The sequence below is a fragment of the Mastigoproctus giganteus genome, chromosome 11 (assembly GCF_048544385.1).
Source record: "Mastigoproctus giganteus isolate SK-2022 chromosome 11, ASM4854438v1, whole genome shotgun sequence".
In the NCBI taxonomy this organism is placed as follows: domain Eukaryota; kingdom Metazoa; phylum Arthropoda; class Arachnida; order Uropygi; family Thelyphonidae; genus Mastigoproctus; species Mastigoproctus giganteus.
The window spans coordinates 39,713,855-39,737,568 of record NC_143585.1 but is presented as its reverse complement, the minus strand read 5'-3'; the positions used below and the strand labels follow the sequence as shown (position 1 = coordinate 39,737,568).

Sequence of the window (23,714 nt, the reverse complement as noted above, 5' to 3'; positions counted from 1 at the left end):
CGTCAGGGATCGCCTGAGCTTCCTGATGGAGAACAAAACAAACAAACAAACAAAAAAAAAAAAACAGATAGCATTAGTGAGGGAGTTAGCTGAAAGATGGGGGTAGAAAGGAAGGAGGAGGAAGAGAAAAAAGGCGTCAAGTGCTAACACTGTATTTTCTTCGCTTTAAACGTTTGAATTACCGCAATGCTTATGTGGCACCAGCCAAAAGAAAATTTTCTGAATTACCCTGAGAGAGAGAAGAAAATCATCAATAAAGCAAAAAAAAGAAAAGAATGATGATATCCAGTTCAGGACCCTGGGTTTGCCAAGCCCATACTCACCAAATGTGAGCCCTGGGGTCTTCTTTGGCTTCCACTAAACTTGTGTGTCGTGTTTTGTAAAAGAAATGACGGCGAGACGAAAAGTGTTCCGTGACTAAAAAAGTTTGGGAAACGTCCTAATCAGTTCCATAAGCTCTGGATCAACAGAATTATTTTGAAGGATTTGGCATAGTTCCTCGTGGGGAGCCTTTTCTAAATTGGTTAAAGCAAAGAAGGTATCGTTATTCTTTGCTTTTCTTTTCTCCGCTAGCCTAGGGAAGAACAGCATTGAGTTAATTCAAACGTTTAAAGCGAAGAAAATACAGTGTTCGCAGTTGACGCCTTTTTACCCACATCTTTCAGCTTTCTCCCTAAATAAATAATGCTCTTTTTTTTTTTTTTTTTCGTTCTCCGTCAGGAAGCTCAAGCGATCCCTGACGGAGAGTAGCCAGAGTACCGTGGACAGCCTGGCTCAGCTCCCAGTGGTGGTGGTGGTGGCGGACAACGTGGAGTTCCACTAGGGGCTCTGCGGCCAAGAAGCCAGATCAGAACCCGACACATACAACACACAACACTTTTCTGGCTTTTACAGAAGTTCTGTATTCATCACAAGAGTACTGATGGCGCAGATGTGGGAGACCACAGATGGCGCCTGATCCAAACACTATGCCACAACACACAGAACTGACTATGCTGAATTGGCTCAGCATATCCCTTTGGACTTAAATTTAATCCGCCTGTATACCCATTAAATTTAAGTACAAAGTACAAATTTAAATATAAAGTTATTATAAGTGTTTTTTTTCCTCAGAAGGACCTTATGACAGAGAGGTAAGTGTCGCCCACGGGACCTTACGATTGAAAGGAAAGTGTCTTTTACGTTAATTGGTAACTCTGCAATGTGCGATGTGTACAAATTATTACAAATAATCACAAAATATACTCATATTATTATTTTCAGGCAAAACAAAACATATTACCTGAAAATAATAATATGAGTATATTTTGTGATTATTTGTAATAATTTGTACACATCGCACATTGCAGAGTTACCAATTAACGTAAAAGACACTTTCCTTTCAATCGTAAGGTCCCGTGGGCGACACTTACCTCTCTGTCATAAGGTCCTTCTGAGGAAAAAAAACACTTATAATAACTTTATATTTAAATTTGTACTTTGTACTTAAATTTAATGGGTATACAGGCGGATTAAATTTAAGTCCAAAGGGATATGCTGAGCCAATTCAGCATAGTCAGTTCTGTGTGTTGTGGCATAGTGTTTGGATCAGGCGCCATCTGTGGTCTCCCACATCTGCGCCATCAGTACTCTTGTGATGAATACAGAACTTCTGTAAAAGCCAGAAAAGTGTTGTGTGTTGTATGTGTCGGGTTCTGATCTGGCTTCTTGGCCGCAGAGCCCCTAGTGGAACTCCACGTTGTCCGCCACCACCACCACTGGGAGCTGAGCCAGGCTGTCCACGGTACTCTGGCTGCTCTCCGTCAGGGATCGCTTGAGCTTCCTGAGGGAGAACGCAAAAAAAAAAAAAAAAAAAGAGCATTATTTATTTAGGGAGAAAGCTGAAAGATGTGGGTAAAAAGGCGTCAACTGCGAACACTGTATTTTCTTCGCTTTAAACGTTTGAATTAACCCAATGCTGTTCTTCCCTAGGCTAGCGGAGAAAAGAAAAGCAAAGAATAACGATACCTTCTTTGCTTTAACCAATTTAGAAAAGGCTCCCCAGGAAAGGAACTATGCCAAGTCCTTCAAAATAATTCAGTTGATCCAGAGCTTATGGAACTGATTAGGACGTTTCCCAAACTTTTTTCGTCACGGAACACTTTTCGTCTCGCCGTCATTTCTTTTACAAAACACGACACACAAGTTTAGTGGAAGCCAAAGAAGACCCCAGGGCTCACATTTGGTGAGTATGGGCTTGGCAAACCCAGGGTCCTGAACTGGATATCATCATTCTTTTCTTTTTTTTGCTTTATTGGTGATTTTCTTCTCTCTCTCAGGGTAATTCAGAAAATTTTCTTTTGGCTGGTGCTACATACGCATTGCGGTAATTCAAACGTTGAAAGCGAAGAAAATACAGTGTTAGCACTTGACGCCTTTTTTCTCTTCCTCCTCCTTCCTTTCTACCCCCATCTTTCAGCTAACTCCCTCACTAATGCTATCTGTTTTTTTTTTTGTTTGTTTGTTTGTTTTGTTCTCCATCAGGAAGCTCAGGCGATCCCTGACGGACAGCAGCCAGAGTACCGTGGACAGCTTGGCTCATCTCCCAGCGGCGTGGCGGACAAGATGTTGTTCTACTGGGGGCTCTGAAAATAATAATTAAAAATTAACAATAATTATTTATTTCCTTTATAGATTTATAGCTGTCTACTTTTATTTTTAAAATCAAATTCTTTTATGTAGTCAGAAAATTGTTTTTAATTCTTTTTGAAAACGAAAAAAAATTAAATAATAAAATACTGCGCGTACGTAGTACATTGCCAGTGTATAGTGAGTGGTGCGCATGCTCCGTGACAATTCGCAGCAGATATAGAGTGTCGCGTATGCTCAGTGAAGTCGGAACTTCTCCGAAAGATACGGAGTGTCGCGCATGCTCCGTGACAATTCCCAGCACAGACTGGGAGATAGAGTGCTGCGCATGCTCCGTGACAATTCCCAGCACAGACTGGGAGATAGAGTGCTGCGCATGCTCCGTGACAATTCCCAGCACAGACTGGGAGATAGAGTGCTGCGCATGCTCCGTGACAATTCCCAGCACAGACTGGGAGATAGAGTGCTGCGCATGCTCCGTGACAATTCTCAGCACAGACTGGGAGATAGAGTGCTGCGCATGCTCCGTGACAATTCTCAGCTCAGACTGGGAGATAGAGTGCTGCGCATGCTCAGTCAAGTCGGAGCTGCCTGTCATAATACGATTCACGACAGTTCCGAACTGCAGTGACTGGATGGCTGACCGTGACTCACGACACTAAAGTGCAGGATTAACGGCATTACAATGAATGCCGTCTTTCCACCGGCCGCGTGCCACAGGTATGTCGAGAAAACTGACTAAAGTTTCGCAAGGTTGTCAGGTACACTTATGCCAAGAGAACTGCGCCTTGCGTAATTACCAGTCGTTTGTGTTAGAGTGAATGCTGTCTTTTTACCAGCAAGTTTTCCTTATATAGGGAAAAATTTCATTTCATATATCTATAAACAATTTTCATAGTCTTCTAACTCCTGTAGTAAATGAGAATTCGCCCTTTTCTGTTCTGTTCAAGTTTATGTTTTCTATCCATTGCTTACTGTCTTGTTTTCTTGGCTATAAGAAAAACACGTACACTTTCTAAACTTTTTTCAAACGTGACGTGATAGTAATGTATCTCCAATCTTACTACTCTGTCTCCTACGACTGATTTCAGTTTTCACTAAGCAATGAAATCACGTGACGTGATAATAGTGTGTTTATATTACTAACTGCCGATAAATTTGATAGCTAGTGCAGTAGCTGTGATTCGCGCAGAAAGATTACCCATTTGATAGTCTATGCGTACCCACAAAAAAAAAAAAAAAAAAAAAAAAAATTGAGTGAGAACTAACTGTAGAAGAAATACACTTGTAATGAACCTAACTTAAAAATATCTCATAGAACTACTTAAGCACCTGTTCAGTTGAATTTTCACGTTGCATAATAGTGTTATTTTAATTATATATATTTCTGGAAATTAGGAATCTGTATAAGAAGTTTCTAAATATTATTATTATTATTATTAGTCGTATGGTGCAAGGAAGCCCGAGGCTTATGCAGCACCAGCCAAAAAATTTTTCTGAGTTGTGTGTGTGAAAGAGAGAGAAGTAGAAGGAAATCACCAAGAAAGAGAAGAATGATGATATCCAGCTGAGGACCCTGGGTGTGCCAAGCCCATACACACCAGATGTGAGCCCCTGGGGTTGATATTTCTTAAATCTATTCAAGTAAATAATTATCACAAAAAAGTCCTTATAGTAATCTTTTCCTAATAAGTAAGGGTTAAATGAATTTTTTTTTTTCACTTTCAAAGTAATTGAAAACGTGTATATTAAAAAATAATAATAATAAGGATTCACTATATGTTCCCCCTACTCTGAATAATTTCCAGATTAGAGATTTTGAAGGGGTGGAAACCCTGTTGGCCACAAAGTTCCTTTGAATGGAATACTTTGTTCCCAAACAGCATTAAAAATAAGATATTTTATTAATAAGTGTTCTGTTTGATCATATTTTCTATTAGTGTTCAGCGTGGAGGTGCAGTGGCACATCCATTTGAGTTGACAGTGGTTCAACCTTGTGAGACTGCTAAATATGATCATTATATTTATGCCAAAATGATTAGTTATGAACCTCTATGGCTTGTATATTTGTGCAAAAATGATTAGTTATAAACTCCTCTGACTTCTGCATTCATGCTGAAATATAAACAGAACTTTTTTTTTCTTTTTTGCTGATAGGGGTTGAATATGGCAGACATGAGTGCTTATGATACTGACATGAAGGTTGTTGTGCAAAGTGTGTAGATGGTCATGAAGGTATAGTGAGTTTACCATACATCTAGGAATAAGGAGGTTATAGTTTGTTACACAAATCACTAGTGAAACTGCATATGCAATATTGTGTTGAGGTCTGAAAGCTTCATTGAAGGAAATGTATTGGGCCTCTTGAAAGAGTCCAAAGACAGGTGACTAGTGAGAATTGCAAAGTGACATCTGTATGAAGAGAGAGATTGAAAACATGGATTAGAGAGCTTGGAAACTTAGCATTTCTGAGGGGATCTGACTAAGGTATGTTAGGGATGAGGAGAAAAAATTGAATGAAAGTAGAATTTTCGCATTGAAATGGAACACAAAAATTGGAAAGCATATATCATAGGTGAAAACTGACCGGAAATGAAACTGTGAATTCTGTTCTCCCCTACAAGATTCTTGATTATGCATTAGCATTAGTAGAGACATATGATGCAAGAAAGCAAGCTTATACAGCATTAGCAAAAAAAAAAAAAAAAAAAAAAAAAAAACCCATTTCACACATCCATTCCCCCCAAAAGTTCTTCTAGTTCTGCCTCAAATTTAGCATTAGCATTAGTAGAGGCATTTGATGCAAGAAAGCAAGCTTATGCAGCATCAGCCAAAAAAAAAAAAAAAAAAACCCACTTCCACTTCACCCCTCTGTTCGTTCAAAATACCTGTCCAGCTGAGCCTTAAACTTATTTAGGCTATCAACCTCCACTCCACCACAAGGGATTGAAGTCTGTTCCACCAACCAACCACCCGCTGGCTAAAGGCAAATTTCCGCACGTCTATCCTACATCTGTCTTTCCTCAATTTGAATTTATGCCCTCTCAGGTGATTTTTCTGAGCTAGAGGAAGAATCCCATCAGCATTGAGCATGCTTAAACCATTCAAGGCTTTATACACCTCTATCAGATCACCTCGCTGGTGCCTAGTCTCCAGACACTGTAATTTGCAAAACTTAGCCTTTCTTTGTAAGAGCACCCCTTTGTTCCTTTCACTAATCTTGTTGCCCTTCTCTGTACTCGTTCCAGCAGCTCTACATCCTTCTTGAAATGAGGCCTCCAGACCTGTATACAGTACTCTAGGTGTGGCCTGACCATTGCCTTATACAATGGAATAATCACCTCCTTATCCCTGCTGGAAAAATTCCTGTATATCATTGACAATACTCCATGAGCTACTCTTGCAGCCCGTCTGCACTGCTCAGAGAACTTCATATCTGCCTGCACAACCACCCCCAAGTCCCTTTCATTTTCTACCACTGTCAGTGTAGTACCACAGAGTTGATACGTTGCTCTGGGGTTGCTGTTTCCCATGTGTAGTACTTTACATTTGTCAATGTTAAACTTCATTTGCCACCTCTCAGCCCATCTGCTCAACCTTTCCAGATCCTGTTGCAGCAGCATAGTGTCAGTAGTGTCCTTGACAACCCTGCCAACCTTTGTATCGTCTGCAAACTTGGACATTAAGCTTGATATACCATCATCAATATCATTTATAAATACAGAATTTATTTCAGCTGTCAACTTCCACTACGACAGATGGAACTTTGTTCCAGCAATCAACCACCTGCTGGCTAAAGGCAAATTTCCACATCAATTTTCTTTTCTCAGTTTGACTTTATGCCCCCTCAGGTTCGTAATCTGAGCAAAAAGAAGAATCTCATCAGGATTGAGCTTGCTCAAACCATTCAATGCCTTATACACCCCATTCAGATCACCTCACAGGTGTCTAGTCTTCAGATGCTGCAATTTGTAGAACTTAAGCCTTTCTTGGTAAGAGAACCCCTTCATTTCACTCACCAATCTTGTTGCCCTTCTCTGTACTTGTTCTAGCAGCTCTACATCCTTCCTAAAATGATGCCTCCAGACCTGTATGCAATATGAACAGTATGAACTAGCTATTGCCTGATACAATTGGATAATCCCCCCTTATCCCTGCTATCAAAATTCCTGTTTATCATTGACAAGACCCCATGAGCTGTTCTTGCAGCCTCTCTGCACTACTCAGAAAACTTTATATCTCACTGCACAATTACCCCCACGTCTTTTTCATTCTCCACTACCCTGAGTGTGCGCAGTGGTATGTTACTGTGGGGTTAAAAATGCAAAGTACTGCTACCCATGTGCAGTACTTTGCATTTGTCAATGTAACCTTTAGTTTCCCTCTTTGTGCTCTTTCCACACAGTATGGAGTAATAGTGATTATAACCATTGTGCTGCTTGTGAAAGGATGTACCATCTGCATGATGAAATGCATCAACTGCATTTCAGTATCATACTGTTTGATTGTGCTGTGCATTATTATTATGAATGTAGATTAGAAGTTGGTATACAACAGCTTTTCTTGATGTCTTTAGCATTTTATGCACTTTTTTTTTTTTAATTGTAATTTGGATATGAGATTCCATTATAACAAATTTTTTTTGATTTTTTTCACTTCTTATCATTGAACTTTCACCGTATTGAATATTCAATCATAATTAAAGTGACCAGATGTCCCGGATTTCAGTAGTTTGCCCCTCATTGCAAACTGTCCTGGATTGGACATGTAGTCTCCATACTTTGGCAAACATAATGCAAATTATTTGCATTATGTTTGCCAGGAACCAATGTTACAACAGAAAGAGTTTTTTTTTTCAATAGTAAATAAGCTGTGGGCGTCAACAAAAGCACAGCTGACCGTAGAAACACTGAAAGCAGTACTACAAGTTAAGTGCAATTTTGCTAATTCTTGTGAAGAATTTTATGAAGAAATAGCAAATAATGAAGAATTATTAAGACAAAATTACCCCAGGGGCTCACATCTGGTGAGTATGGGCTTGGTACACCCAGGGTCCTGAGCTGGATATCATTCTTCTAATTCTTAGTGATTCCCTTCTACTTTTGTCTCTCTCTCTCTCAGGGTAACTTGAGTTTTTTTTTTTTTCTTTTGGCTGGTGCAGCATAAGCCTCAGGCTTCCTTGCACCATATAGCTAATAATAATAAAAAAAAATTCACTCAGCAGAAAAATCTGTTTAATTTTTGTTGTTTTTATTGTTAAAAGAAGTATGTATGTATTATTATTATTGCTCTTTTATATTATTTCTCCCTGATTGGGGGTTCCACCTCATGACGGTTATTGCTACCAAGTACACAGGGTGGTTGTTGTTGTCTGGTGTTACTGTTAGTCCAGAAATTTTCTGACTATCCTACAGATGTTCAGAATTGCGACTTTCTGGAGCTCTTTGTAGGTGTTCGCTGGGAGATATACTGCTGCTAGGCTGTTATGTAGAGTCTTTGCCACCATACTGGTGGTCAACATGATGGTTGTTACTTGTTGCATATGCCACATTTCTTTGATCTCCTGTCTTTAGGTTCAGTGGCGGATTTAGCACTTGAGAGGCCCCAGGCACAATTTAATTTTGAGGCCCCCCTCTAAATATTTTCGGTACCACTACAGTGTGCATTCTACGTGCACGTTTTTACTATAGCATGCGCTCTAGATTTGGTGTTGCGGTTTTAATCATTTTGGTTGTGCAATTCTTTCATACATATTTTATTAATTGGGAATTAAAAAAATTAATTCCCAATTATCACTTGCTATATAAATGTCACGCCTCGTCAAACAATTCAGTTTTGATAAATACAAACAATACGTAAGATATTACAGATACTTACTTGATAACAAAACAAAAAAATACTCCTACACTAAAACACCAACCACACCAAACTCTAGTAATTTGTAACAGATTTGTGAGTGATATGTTAGTTCCGAAAGCTATTAAAAGAGACAATGCTCCGTTACATGTGAGCCAGTGCAGTAGTGATTTCAGAGGCTTTAAAAGACTACTGTGCTTGCTTATTGGTTCCCAATTAGTTGTGAACAGTTTCGAACTGCCTCCGTGAACAAATCTAATATCGTTTCTTGAGCAATATCGTCACTTGAGCAATAGGGTTCTTCACTCGTGGAATTACCTCCACTAGGAAAAAACTGAAAGTGTTTAATTTAAGCATTAATGATAATATGTATTCTACTTCAGATTCACTTAGTTCGCATAGATATTTCATATAATATGTAGGGATATTTGCATAAGAGTTTACTAACTTCTCATCTTAAATTATAGTTTTATTCAGTAACGGTAATAAAGATGAGTGTAAAAATTTAAAATGAAACAATTTTTTTTTTTTTTTTTTTGAGACCTGAAATTTGAAGCCCCCTCGATGTAAGAGGCCCCAGGTGCACACCTCGTGCACCTGTGCGGAAATCTGCCACTGCTTAGGTTTGTGTATTTCCTGATTTGTTTCCCGTGGGTTTTCTGCAGTTGCCAGTGTTGGGTACTGCTATGTCAATCAGATAGGTGGCCTTTTCCTTCTTGCCCGGTTTGCTGTGCGGAATTGTCCTATCCATTATTATGGTGTGGTCCCAGTACAGCTTGTGGGTTGGGGTTCGTACTTGTAGTACGCTACACTTTCTTTGATCAACTGGTAATTTCTTGCTAGCTTCTGATGTATTATCCTGGCTACCTGGTCGGGTCTACGAGTGTACTCGGTCTGGTGATCACCTTGCATCCCTTACATTGGATCATTTCTGAAGCCAGGTGGCATCGTCGACATGTGTCATCTGACACTCCAGGCTCCTTGGCAATGTATTTTCTATAGTTTCTGGTGTTGATTACCTGGTCTTGAATGGCCAGCATAAATCCTTCAGTCTCGGGAAATAACATCCCGCTCATGAGCCATACATTGGAAGCAATTTTATCAATGTGATCTTGATGGAGGTCATTATAGTGTCTGCTATGGAGTGTCTTCTCTGCCATCTTTCTAGCTTTGTTTGTGTTGTCTGGGTGGAAAGGGACTCCTCGCTTCGGTTGAGTGAGATATACCACTTGTCTATCTTCCTTATGACCTGGTGGAGTGCTGTTGTGTGTTTCTGGAAGTAATCCTTCAGGTTAGCAATCACTGTTTTCTGTTACTCGATGAGCTCTATCAGGCCCCTTCCTTCCAAGCAATTGTCGGTCTCTCCACAGCAGACTTCGGGTGGTGTTGGCGGCTATTGGTCATCATTTTCCTTGTCTTTCTCATGATATCCTCCAGCTCGGTGTTAGTCCAACCTATGACCCTGAAGGAGTATGTTAGCACTGGGACTGCATAGGTGGTTTTTATGGCTTTGACTGTCCCCTCTGTTCAGCCTTGCTTTCAACAGGCTTCTGAGTCTCAGATGGTATTTTTCCATCAGGCAGGCCTTAATTTCCTTATGCTGTAACTGCTGAGCCTACATCATCCCCAGGTATTTGTAGGCCTCTTCCTCTGTCACGGCTTCGATCTCTTTACCAGTCTGCAGCTGGTAGTTTCGGTTGACTAATTTTCCCTGGTGCAATCCTTGAGTCTTGCATTTGTCTAGACCAAATTCCATCCTAATGTCATTGCTGAATTCTTCGATGACCTGCAGTAGTTGCTGGAGTTGCTTCTCGGGTGGCGCATAGAGCTTGATGTCATCCATGTACATCAGGTGGGTGAGGGTGTACAGGTTCTTCCTTCCTTCTTTGAGGTTATTATGGCTGCCATTATTATTATTATAATTGCACAGAAAAATCCTAACTTGTTTTCACTAAACAAAAATGAAAATTGATTAAAAACATGATCCCTCTAATAAGTGTTTTTTTTTTTCCCTTCTAATTACAATTATTTTTCTCAGTTCACATCCTTCACACAACCCTCTGTTCATTACATAGCATAACACGAAGGGCACCATATACTGAATTTCAGCCTTTCTGTGAAAAAAAAAAAACACACACACACACACTGAGTATCACTGAATTATGACGACCCCTATGAAGACTAAAAGCGACCCATTGACCACGTGAGGTACGAGAGTGCGCAGTTAGTTGACCTATGTAGCCTAGATAAGGTGTCAGTGGTTCAGTAGGTAGTAAGATTCTGAGCGTGATGGGTAAAAGGAAGGATTTATCACACTTTGATAAAGGACAGATTGTGGGTGCTCGACAAGCTGGTGCCTCGATTTCCTAAATGCCTGAATTGGTAGGGTGTTCCAGAGCCGCCATAGTTAAAGTGTACCAGGACTGCCATCAAAATGGTCAAACAACAACCTGACAGCAAAACTGCAAAGATCAGTGAAAGGTTTATGTTAGAGGTAAGCACTGGGTCTGACGACTCCTACAGACGCAGCACTGTTGAAGGGTTGACTACTCAATACAACATGGGCCGACCCGGAACAGTATCTGGCATGACCATGCATTGCATGCTCACATGTATGGGCTATACCAGCAGACGACTCCTACAGCATCCTCTCCTAACCAAGGTTCATCGGCGTAAAAGACTCGCCTAGTGCAAAGAGCATGCAAGTTAGAAGACTGAAGAAGGTGTGCTGGTTAGATGAGTTACGTTATATACTCCACACCATGGATGGTCGTGTATGGATTTGGCATCAACAACATGAGGCTCTTGATCCCTCATGCATGGTATCAAAAGTGCAGGCCGGTGGAGGTGGTTGTATAGTGTGGGGCATGTTTCCCTGGCAGGAACTTGGACCCTCTGGTGCATGTGGAACAACATATCACTGGTCTCCACTATCGTCAACTGCTAACTGACTGTGTACACCCTGCTATGTTACACTTTTTCCTGAATTGTGATGGTGTTTTCCAAGATGACAATGCGCCGAGCCATCGGGCACTTGTTGTGCAGGAATGGTTTGAGGAACACGGTTCTGACTTCCAGCATATCGATTGGCCTCCAAACTCCGCCAGTATCAATCCCATAGAGCACTTGTTGAACACTATGGAAAGGTGTATCATGCATCTCAATACACTAATCACCTCCATACCTTAATTTCTTGCCGCATTACACACAGCTTGGTTAGGCATACCTCCCAAATGCTTCTGACATCTTGTTGAATCAGTGCCACGTTGGATAGTTGCTGTACTGAGGGTAAAAGTAGTACTTACGAAGTATTAGGTAGGTGGTCATAATTTAGTGATCACTCGGTGTATATACACGCTATATTTGTTTTGTTTTGTTATTTTAAGAGGTTTGATATTTTATTTTATAAGTTTAGTTCAAAGAAGTCAATGTATTTAATTTATATTTTGTATGTGAATATTTTTATACATATAAAAAAAAATGTGAATATTGTTATTGTTTCTGAGGTGGGGGGTTAAAAAATCCCTCCTAGATGTCCCACATTGAAATGCTGAGGATCTGGTCACTTTAGGATTCATAATAGAAATTTTGCTTGTTTAATTGTAATAAGCATATTATTTTAATATATATTACTGTATTACCGTACATACACGTGTGTGTATTTATTTATTTATTTATTTATGTATTTATTTTAGTTTATTTTATTTTTTCCAAAAATAACAGTCATGGAAGTTTGTGTGGATTCCATAGCATCAGCCATCAATGCAGAAAAGGGTGGTAGGTTTGTTTTGTATGGTAGATAATATGGAATTTTATTTTTTAAAGACAATTGAATTATATATTTAAAAATGAATTTGTAAATGATAAACAGGAAAGAGTTTACTCAATTTCTTTCTTGAATGTAAAATTATGAGTCATAAACTATTGGGAAAATTGAATGGACTGGATCAGAGACAAATCTATAAATGCCAGTAGTCTGTTATTTGGGAAATACAAAAAACATTATATATATATTTTAGAATATACAAAGAAGCTTCAGAAACTGAGATTGTTTTTGATTCTTTGTGAAGAATGTTTTGATGTTTTCTTCCATATAATAACGTTCCAACAAAGATGAGCTTCCTAAAATATTTCAATAAACATATATCCTGCTTTTATACCACTACTTGTTTTCCGGGGCTTGTGCCGCTACAGAGCCTTTAGTCTTTTTATCTTATTGGAAATAGAACAGGCATTCACACAACCAGTGATGAAAGTATTGAGATGAAAAGAACATCCTAAGCAATAGGTAGCATGCTATTTTAGAATTAAGGTATATTTATAGATTATTTTTGTTTCTAGGTAAGGAGTAGACTGCTGGAAATGGTTCAGAGAATAGCGACAAGATTAGTTTCCTTATCGAGGAAGGCTGTAAATCACAACATCTGGAAACTATGCAATATGTGGTGATCTGGCCTTGGGGCATGTGGATGGAAATTTGTGTGTTACTAGATTGCATCCTGTACACAGCCACAAAACGTTCATGATCTCTTGTTAGTTGTTGTACTGCCAGCCGTCAACTGCCCAGAGTGTAAACAGAAATTTATTTTATTTAATTGCCAATGGCACCTTTACTCTTTCTGAGCTGATACACACAAGGAAAGATAAATTGAAAGAGAATAGTTGCAGCTGAGGTAAAAATTTGCCTTCAGCCAAATTGTAATGAACAGGCACCTCAAGGTTATTCACTTGACCTTTTCTTCCGTAGTATTAGTATGAAGCTGAAAGCCTGGATTCTTCCGCATACTCAAGATTCCACACCCGAGGGGGCTCAAATTCAAATTGAGAAAGACAGTTGTAAAATTGATGTACAGAAATTTGTCTTTATCCAGCGGGTGGGTGATTGCTAAAACAAACTTCCATCTGACGTTTGTTCAAGGCTGAACTAGACAAACTTTTGGAGTGAATGGTTGGATGAAACAGGAAGGGTTTTTTTTGGCTGATGCTATAAAAAGCTTGCTTTCTTTGCATCATATGCCTCTACTAATGCTAATGCCTTTCCCCCAACACTTTCCTGCTTTAGTGTTGGGCAGGTGGTTAGATTGAATAATTTTTTTCTATTTTATAAAAACGCCAAACAAAAGGTGGAAGCCATAGTACTTCGTATCTTGCATGGGCTGAGAAGACAAAAGATACTTGTTGACAATAGACTTGAATTTCTGCAGATTGTATTTTTTTTGGAAAATACATGTGAAGGAAGGTTGTTCTGGAGCAGAACTAGAAGAGATAAATGAGGAAGAGGAGAAGTTCATCTGTGAGTTTGGAGTTGAACAGTGAATGGATGATGAATTGTTGTGGTATGTGTTTGGAATGGTTTGGAAGAGAGTAGGAGAATTACAGATGCCATCCTACTTGACACTGAGTGGAAAGACTGTGAATGAAGTGTTATTAATGGAGTCAAGGAGCTTGAACAAGCTTTTGTGGACACCATCCCAGAGGTGGCTGCAGTATTCCATGGTAGGATAGATTGATAGCTATTTAGCAGAAAGCTGTTGTGAGAGAAAAAAAGAAAATACATTTTTTTTTTATACAAAGGAGGCAGTATATGTTATGTGCTTATGCCAAGAGAGATTAGAAGTCAGGATAATCTCTAATAGAAACATGTGATCTTAAACTCTGGGAGCAGATAGATGAAAAAAGACAGAACTCAGTGTTAGAAGATGCTAATGCTAAAAGGCAGCATATTGTTTGTTTAAAAGTGAAAATATAAAAATTATTTTTGCTTTTATTGCATACATTACTACACAGGGGAACTTCATTTTTAAATTAAACTATTTACATTTTAAATACAGAGGAGAACGATACCGCAACAATTTTAATTGTTATTAAATTAACCTATATATATTTTTTAAATCTCCGAACGGTACCACAAATTTTTTGTGATCGCTATATAGTTTCTAAATGAAGAACACTTGGCGGATGGATACAACGCCATAACTTTCGGTTAAGGTTACAAGTTAGACGAGATGGACTCATTTTGCTTGCGAGGGCCACCAGAATGGAGTTCTGATTTGTCACATTTATCGATAATATCCAGGGGCGATCCCAGTTAGGGGCTAAAACCCTCTTATAATCAAAATAATGAGGAATTTTTTTTTTTTACTACATGATGATTAAAGCTTAATGGTTCCTTGGAACATTACTTTAACCCCCCCTTGAAAATCTTAAGACCGCCCCTGGTAAATATCATGTACATACTTGATTATTAAAAATAAAATATTTTACTGACGAGCATTAGCATACGGCACACCCGGGGTCCTGAGCTGGATATCATCATTCTGCTTTTCTCTCTCTCTCTCTCGGGGTAATTCGGAATTTTTTTTTTTTTTGGCCGGTGCAGCATAAGCCTCAGGCTTCCTTGTACCATATGGCTAATGATAATAATAATAATAATAAAGATTTGAAATTAAGTTATACATTAACACACAAAGGGGGGGGAGAGAGAGAGAGAGACTATTTAGAGTGGTAATACATACTTCTATGTCAGCTTTATTATTGAAATTAACTGCTCTTGTGATAAAAGTGATGTTTCAGCATGCTCTACATAAAATAAATGCAGTAGAACAAACTCTCATTATATCAATACAACTGTTTATTTGCGAATGTTCAAGAAATTATATTAAGCAATACTGTAAAAAAATAACAAAAAAAAAAAAAAAAAAATTTGGGCCTAGATCACTAAGAAAATGGTTTCTAAAGATGCATTTCAAATTTCTAATCTTGAATTTGAAAAACCCAAAAAATATATATAGTACTCCATGTTTGTAAAATTATACTCGAAGTTTACCTCAATATAGTATGTAGAACACTTCCGTATGATACTCTCCAGAAATTAAAACGAAAAATTCGAAAAACTTACATTAGAGTAACAAATAATTAAAAAATAATTAAAAATCGATTTAACCCAATAAAACTCAATTTAACACAATTAACACTGAAGCTGACAATATGGTCGAAAAGCATTGCCGGCTTCAGGAAGGAAAACGTTTTGCAGTTTTTTCATTAAAATTCTTTTAATTAATTTTCTTATTTTTAATTGTGTTAAATTGAGTTTTTATATCTAGAAAATAAACTCATACACTGTTAGTAGGGGATGTATTCGGTGGCTACCGGGACGAACGACTCCCTACGCTCAGACACCCCTCTACTATATCTATCCAGGATCCTCTGGGGGTATCTGCACTTTCTAAGTTCTGCCGTGACACGATTAATTTCTTTCTCTTTATCCTCAGAAGTGGTACAGTGTGATCTTACTCTGTCAAAACTTACTCTGATCTTACTATCCGGGCCTTACTGAGCATCTGGTAAGAATTTTACGGGGTTATAAGACACGCTGTGTACAGCTTCCTGGGCAGAGGCTGTGCACAGCTGTGTCTCAGGTCAAAGACCGTATACCAAAAGATCTCAGTAGCGGAGTTATTTATAGAATAGAATGCCCGGATTGTGGGGGAAACAAAACGACGGCTTAGGGATCGTCTGGGGGGAACATTTAAATGCCATAAGAACCGCTGATTACAGTAAGTCTGCCGTGGCTGAACATTTTTGGGAGAAGCAGCATCAAATCTCCCCGGAGGACGCTATTATTTTGGATCGTGCACACGGATGCTGGGAGCGTAAATGGCTTGAGGGTTTACGGATTGGTTCATCCAGTAAGAATACCATGAATAGAGATAGAGGCATGCGTATTCATCCTATTTTTGAAACAATTGTATTAAGTTTGGATGAACGATTTTATTTGCCATGTACCCGAGACATTTCTGCTTCCGGTTCTGACCATGTGCCGGTTGAACCACGTGGAGAAATACCACGTGTGGAAGTACTGTGAACCTGCTATTTAAGGAGATGTTGCAGAAAGTCATATTACTGTTGAAGAAGAGAGCTGACGCTCTCGAAAGCTCGAGGATTTTAGCGCTCTTAATTTTATATTTTAGCTTATTTTATGGTAAACGATCTTTTATTACAGTTTTTAGTATTCCGCAATATACAATTATTAGTTTATTGTAAATAATTTGTTTTTATACTATTTGTAAAAATTTTAGTTACAGTAAATTTTGTTCAATGGTCGGTGTATGAGTTTATTTTCTAGATATGAGTTTTCCCGACCTCAGAGGCCTCTTTCAGGATAAATTGAGTTTTATTGGGTTAAATTGATTTTTAATTATTTTTTAATTATTTGTTACTCTAATGTAAGTTTTTCGAATTTTTCGTTTTAATTTCTGGAGAGTATCGTATGGAAGTGTTCTACGTACTATATTGATGTAAACTTCTCTTATTATTTTACAAATATTGATATCAACGTAGAACATATTGAGCATTACAGCTCTGGTTCATACTATCTAGTACTCCATGTTATAATATATTAGTTTATACTCTGGAAACTTTATGAATAAATATCCTTTCTTAATTAAATTTGAAGCTTCTTTACAGGAAACTTATTAATTTCTTCATGTAACTTTGTCTTAAATTGAGCTCCAAGTTTGCCTGTTATAGGTGCAGCCAGGCTAGAACTCTGCACAGGTCTACAGGAAGGAGGATTGACCCCAAGTTTAGGTAAAATTTAAATCTATTTATACACTTATATTAACCATCACTGCAGCTACTGCTTTTTATAAATTTTAATAAAAGTACATTACTTTTATTGCAATAACATTGTAATAAGGTGTAAATCTCATCATCAGCCATTATCAGTCCACTACAGGATGAAGGCCTCTCCAGCAACTTTCGAGTTCCTTCTGTGTTGTGCAATGGCCATCCATTTACTACCCACAAACTCATGAATTTCATCTGTCCATCTCCGTCATTGTCTTCCAGGTTTTCTTCTAGCTCCTCTTGGGTGCCATTCTATTATTCTCTTAGTCCATCTGTCATCATGTCTTTGAGCTATGTGCCCTGCCCAAGACCATTTTAGTTCTTTAGTTTTGATAAGAATGTCCTTTACTTGAGTTTGCTGCCTAATCCATGAGTTTCCCTTCTTATCTAACAGTCTGATTCCCAATATAATTTGTTCATTCTTTGCTGTGTCGTCTCAGCTTCTTTTCCATTCTTTTGGTGAGTGCCCAAGTTTTACTTCCATAAGTCATGGTGGGAAGTATACATTGGTTCATTTTTTTGTGTTTCAAACATATTGGGATATTGGTCCTCAGTATGTGGCTATATTTACTGAATGCTATCCATCCAAAATTTATTCTTCTCTTGACTTCCATCCATTTATTATTATTACAGCTAATAACTTGTCCCAGATAAGTTATATGACTCCACCTTTTTAATTACTGCTACTTTAATCATTATATCCCTCTCTGTGGCATACTTGTTCATCATTACTTTTGTTTTAGCCATATTCATTTTTAGTCCAAAATCCTTACTAACTCTGCATAACTGATTAAGATTTTTCTCTAATTCTTTGGGATCATGACTTATGACCACAATGTCATCTGCAAATCGTAAATGGTTAGGTACTGTCCATTCACATTGACTCCTTTCTGCGACCAGTCTAATGTTCTGCAAGCTTCCTCAAGGGCAGCAGTAAACAACTTCGGAGATATTGTCTCCTTGTCAAACTCCTTTCTCAATTTTAAATTTGCTACTGTCTTTGTCTAGTCCAATAAAGGAGGTAGCGTTCTCATATATTTTCTTCAAAATCATAACATATGGGGTATCTATGCCTTGTCTTTCCAGTGCCCGAAACATTGCCTTATGCTGTATGGAGTCAAATGCCTTTTCATAATCCACAAATGCCAGGCTTAATGGTGTTTTTGCTTTCTCCATTAGCTGTGATATTATGTGAAGGTTATCCATAGTTGAGAATCCTGTCCTAAAGCCAGCTTGCTCTTTCGGTTGATTCTCATCAAGTATTCTTTCTAATCTGTTAGTAATGACCTTTGTGAACAACTTGTAGATGTGGGATAACAAGCTAATTGGTCTATAATTTCCAATTTCTGATTTATCTCCTTTCTTATGCAGCAAAGCTATGATTGCATTATTCCATTCCTTAGGCATCACACCTTTTCTAATGAATTTTGTGAAGAGTCTTGCCAGTTTTTGTGCCATGTCTCTTCCTCCCAATTTTAACAGCTCTACAGTAACTTCATCTTTCCCCAGGGCTTTCTGATTCTTCGTTTTCTTCAACGCATGTTCTACCTCATCAGGAAGGATATCAGGTATGTCGTATGTGTTACTAATTTGCGATCCATCTTCCCCACTGCTCGCATCATTCCCTCACTCCTTGTATAATTCTCTATATTAGTCTTCTGCTATTTATAAGTACACCATCGCTATTCTTCAGTTTCAGTATCATTTGTCTTTCTGTATTGCTGCTCGTGGCTGCTGATTTAAGTCCTTTGATCCCCCTTAATGCTTGTTCTACTTTCCTCATGTTAAATCTTATGTCCTCTCTGAGTCTCTTTCTAATGGCTTTGCATAACTCAGTATACTCAATTTTCTCCTTGTCAGTGTTTATCTTGCTCTTCATTTGTCATCTTCAGTTCATCATGATAAGTGTTTCTTGACTGATTTTTTTTTTCTTCTTTGGATTTCTTTTTACTTATAGGTTTCTTGGGCTTTATCACTTTCAGAAAGTTGTAATATTCCTCGTTGATATCTTTGTCCTGAGCCGTCTGCAGAAGCTCAAACTTGTTCTTAAGTTTCAGTACATACTGCCTTTTCTCCTCTTCTGTTATCTCAAAGACCTTAGTATTATTTACTTGAGTTAGTTTTTTCCTTTCTTTTCTTACATCTATATCAAGTGTGCATCTTACCATTCTGTGATCACTTCCAACATTTACCTTGTTTAGGACGGTAACATCATTCACAATATCTAGGTTTAAATCTACTTCTTTGTAACTTTTATTAATGATGTTAGCTGCTATTGTGATAAAAGTAACTTTTAAGCACATCCTACATGAAATAAATACAAGTGAACAAACTCTTAGTTAGTATATCAGTCCAACAGTTTATTTTTGAATGTTCAAGAAACTTATGTAACAGGCTTGAATTCTTTTCATTGAATTCATTTCAGATGGTAAACAGTCAAAACTTCCTATCAAGAACTAACAATAGCCAAACTGCCATCACCATAAGCATCTCATAAAGGATGTTGGCAGAATGGCCACCCCAAATGCATTGGGTCCAATGCATTTCTATATTGTTATTTGACATGGACAAGGAGTTTTTTCTATCAGTGGATAGATATGTCCTTTAACCAGCAGGACAAGCTGCATATGATAGTTCTCTCTAATTCTTCCCTAAGAAATAATTCAAAGAAGAATGATTTCATGATCAAAAAGAGCAGGTTATAAAGGTCATAAATAGTCTTCTTAACAAAACTGTAGTAGGATCTGATGGCTTCCCACCATTTACAGTGAAAATCTGTTCTATAGATATATATATATATATCAAACATTTGAAAAGATGATTTGCTGAGCAATAGTTGAACCTTTAAAAAGTTGATTCGTCAGCAGTAGTTGAACATTTTAAAAGTTGATTCACCCAGCAATAGCTAATCATCCACCACCCTCACTACCTACGTGCAGTTCTATCTACAGCTGAGAGCCCTCGTGGGTAGCAGTTGGTAGGATTGCTGTCCTCCCTACCCCAAGTGGAAAAGACCTGAGTTCGAATCACGTTGATGATGGAAGGAATTTTTTGGGCCTTTTTCACAATGTGGCTGAGTTAGTCAGTCTCAAATGAGGATAGCATTGTTTTTTTCTCCCGGGAACTTGGGTTTTTCATCCAGCAAACAGAAAATCAACCTCAGAACACACGCAGTTTACAGACAGTATACATGGTGCAACATGGTCTTAGTTGCTGGTGCTCCTAAAACCCAACAACCACCCAGTCTATAACTGAGATCCATGACTTCGTGAAATGTCAAATCAACATACGACAGTGTGTCAATTCTGGCTCTTATCCCCATCTTAAAATAATATTTCAGAGTACACTGTTCCTTAATCCACATACTGGAAATTGTATTTCATTCAGGACATCTAATAAACTCACACAAACCCTGCAAGACAGGGTCTGTGCAAGTATTCTAATATGCAAGTATATCTAACATTCCAATGAATATTAAAAATTAAAACATTGTTTATTATAGTATGAAATCAAACAGTAATTCCCAATATCCAATATATTTTACTGAAAAGATAATTATTCACCAGCACACCCCAGTGATTAAAAGTAAACTCAATAAAGAATATCAGTATATAACTAACACTTTGGAATGTTATGTCATTTAAATTGAACATTTAAATGTTAAATTCATTCAACATATTCTTTGTTAAAGCTTAGTTCATTTTTTAACACAATAGCTTCCATATTCAAAGAAGTTATTGGGGATAGAAAAACAGAGTACATTCAAAGATCTGACTCAACAAGCATATGTAGGATTATACTAGTTCTTTCATTAGTTGATAAACACCTTGGAAGTGAGAGATTTAACTAAAATTAGCCAATTGCTTTCCCAGAACTATCTGAAGAAGTTTTAGTTGATATAATTTGTGAACTGCATACAAAACATTAATTTTTTTTTTTTTTCCAGGATTATTAAGAAGAGCGAAGGAAATTGTATCAATACCAGTGATGGTGCTTATTCGGCCTAGAGGTGGTGATTTTTGTTATACCAAAGAGGAATTAAAAGTAATGAAAGAGGATGTCAGATTATCCTTAGAAAATGGTGCTAATGGTGTAGTTGTGGGTGCTCTTACAAGGTACTGCCTTATTGTGCATCTATTTGTGGTAATCTTGTGTACATTTGATGATTTGAATACATTGTTTTGCCACACTGCAAACCATTTAATTCAAAATGATATGCAGTATTACAGAAAAATAATTACTACTTTCATGAATTAAGTTTCTCTAAAATATTTATTTGATTTTCTTGTAAACAGTTTTTTTAAATTTATAATTTATCAAATATCAATTTCAAGCAAGTTGACTAAATATGTCATTAAATAAGAATTGCATATGGATTTTTTAAAAAAGAATAACTAAACTTATAACTGTAGTACTAATTCCTAACGTTTACTGCACACATTCTCAAATATCTTTCAGTAAAGCCAACTTTTCAAAAATATTTTATTACCAAATTGAAGATACGAATTATTGTTAGTCAATAAAAGAAAACAATTATTTAAAAATAAGAATTAGCAATAGCATTATGTGCAGTGCTTCAGTTTTAGTTTAGTGGCATTTTTCACTAGAATGCATTACTTATAAAATTTCTCTTGATAAGCAATATTTTTGGTGTAGACTTTCCAGCTAAGATAAAGAAAGCCAACACGAGAACTACCACAAACTTCGGGATACTCATCCGGAGAAACTGCTTTACCACTAAATTAAGAAAAGACATGTAGAATAGATGTGCGGAAATTTGCTTTTAGCCAGCAGGTGGTTAATTGCGGGAACAAACTTCCATCTGTCATTGTGGAAGTTGATAGGTTAAATAAATTTAAGGAGGAACTGGACAGGCAATTTGGAGGGAATGGTGTGATATTTTTTTTTTGGCTGATGCTGCATAAGCTTGCTTTCTTGCATCACATGCCACTACTGCTGCAGTTTCTCCCTGCAGTCTCAATAAACAGATGTGTGTTATCGGTGGTGGCAGTAGAAGTCGATAACAATGTATTGATTAGTTTTTTTTCTCATTATTAAAAGCAGATTATTGGAGTTCATGAGTGTTTTTGCGGCTGAAATTTACTTATGGGTACACTCTCCAGACTGCCCCAATATTTGGGTGTTTATCCTCCCACCTTCCCACTATTTTAAAATAGAAAAAATTGCACCTTTACTGTCACTACTGATAACATGGACTGTCTGTTTACTGAGAATGCAGGGAGAAACTGCAGTAGCAACAAACCAGTTTTTCCTTGTAAGTTTCCTGAAGTTTGCAGTAGTTCTCATGTTGGCTTTCTTTACCTTTGCTGACTTTCCTTGATGGAGGTTTGAGGGTGCCTTGTAATCAAGGCACCTTTAATGTTGTAAATTAACTGTTAGTATTCTTTAATTGAGCAATAATATTTACATCTTTAATGTGGTAATAAAGGCCTCCTAAGGTAAGGATTTTAGGCCTTGTAGTGAATAAGGCATAGAATTTCTATTTATTATCAATAAATGTTTTTGAAAAGTTGACTGTATAGTTCAATATGGAAGGTCATCCTAGGGCAGCTTGGCTCAAAGGGAAAGATGTGAGTAAATTTTATATAATTTATTTGGAATAATTATATAGATAACTTATTTTATAAATATTCATGGTTTTTTTAGAGCATTACTTGAAGGGTTTTTTAATCCCATAGGAGCGGAGAAGTCGATATCCCTGTTTGCTCTGAAGTTTTAAGTAAGTATTAGGTTCTCTCCTCATTTTATCTTTCGTAACTAAAAGAATATTATTTGAGGATAGACCTGTCAAATTTGAACCCAGCAGTGGCTTACCCCCATTTATTAAAAAAATGGTGGCAAGGCACCTGACAGGTGCCCATTTTCTTTTTAATATTTGGAAAAATTTTTTTTTTTTTTTTTTTGTAATTTGGTTTGAACAATGCCAATATTTCATCTGTTCTTAATGGACTGCAGTGCTTATTGCACATGTAACTTCGTTTAAAAAATATATATATATATTGAAATTTTTAAAACGAGTTGTGTAAACATATTATACCCTTTTTTTTAAATATTAATTTTTTTAAAAATTACATATAAACGTATTAAATGTAAAATAGAAGTATTAGTACCTCTTAATCTCCTCCATTTTCGTATTTAAAAGAGGGTTAAGCACATGAAATTCCAAACTTCATATATTTTTGCTTGTTATGAATATATATTACAAGGTGGCCATAGTCTGGAAATATAGATAATATTATTTTATTTTTAATTAATTTTCAATTAAATAACTTAACCTAATTTAATTTCAGAAAAGGAAATTACGATGCCTTAAGGTACTACATGGCCTCTATTAACTGGGTAGATTTCGCACAGAGAATGAATACAATTGAACTGTGTTATGCTTTTAAAACATTAATCACAGATGCCTTGAATGCACATTTACCATTAAAAAAATACTCTACGAGGAGAGTTCCAAGTTGGATGAATAGTGAAGTTGCCACATTACTTGAGCAGAAAAAGGTGGCATGGAAAGGTTACAGAGCAATAAAAAGTAATGAAGCCTATAACAGCTACAAGATGATCTGTAATAGAGCCACAGA

At 37.2% G+C, this 23,714-nt stretch overlaps 1 protein-coding gene across 1 annotated transcript in view; it reads left to right on the top strand.

The window, feature by feature from the left end:
* The first annotated feature begins 3,252 nt into the window (after positions 1-3,252).
* The window catches only part of LOC150077934 (copper homeostasis protein cutC homolog), a 40,414-nt gene continuing 19,952 nt past the window's right edge, over positions 3,253-23,714 (top strand). The window contains exons 1-5 of the mRNA XM_090384409.1: positions 3,253-3,348; positions 12,208-12,261; positions 17,014-17,073; positions 21,059-21,227; positions 22,812-22,852. Coding sequence (XP_090240535.1) covers positions 3,318-3,348; positions 12,208-12,261; positions 17,014-17,073; positions 21,059-21,227; positions 22,812-22,852 — 355 coding nt within the window. The 5' untranslated portion in view covers positions 3,253-3,317. The remainder of the gene's footprint in view (positions 3,349-12,207; positions 12,262-17,013; positions 17,074-21,058; positions 21,228-22,811; positions 22,853-23,714) is intronic.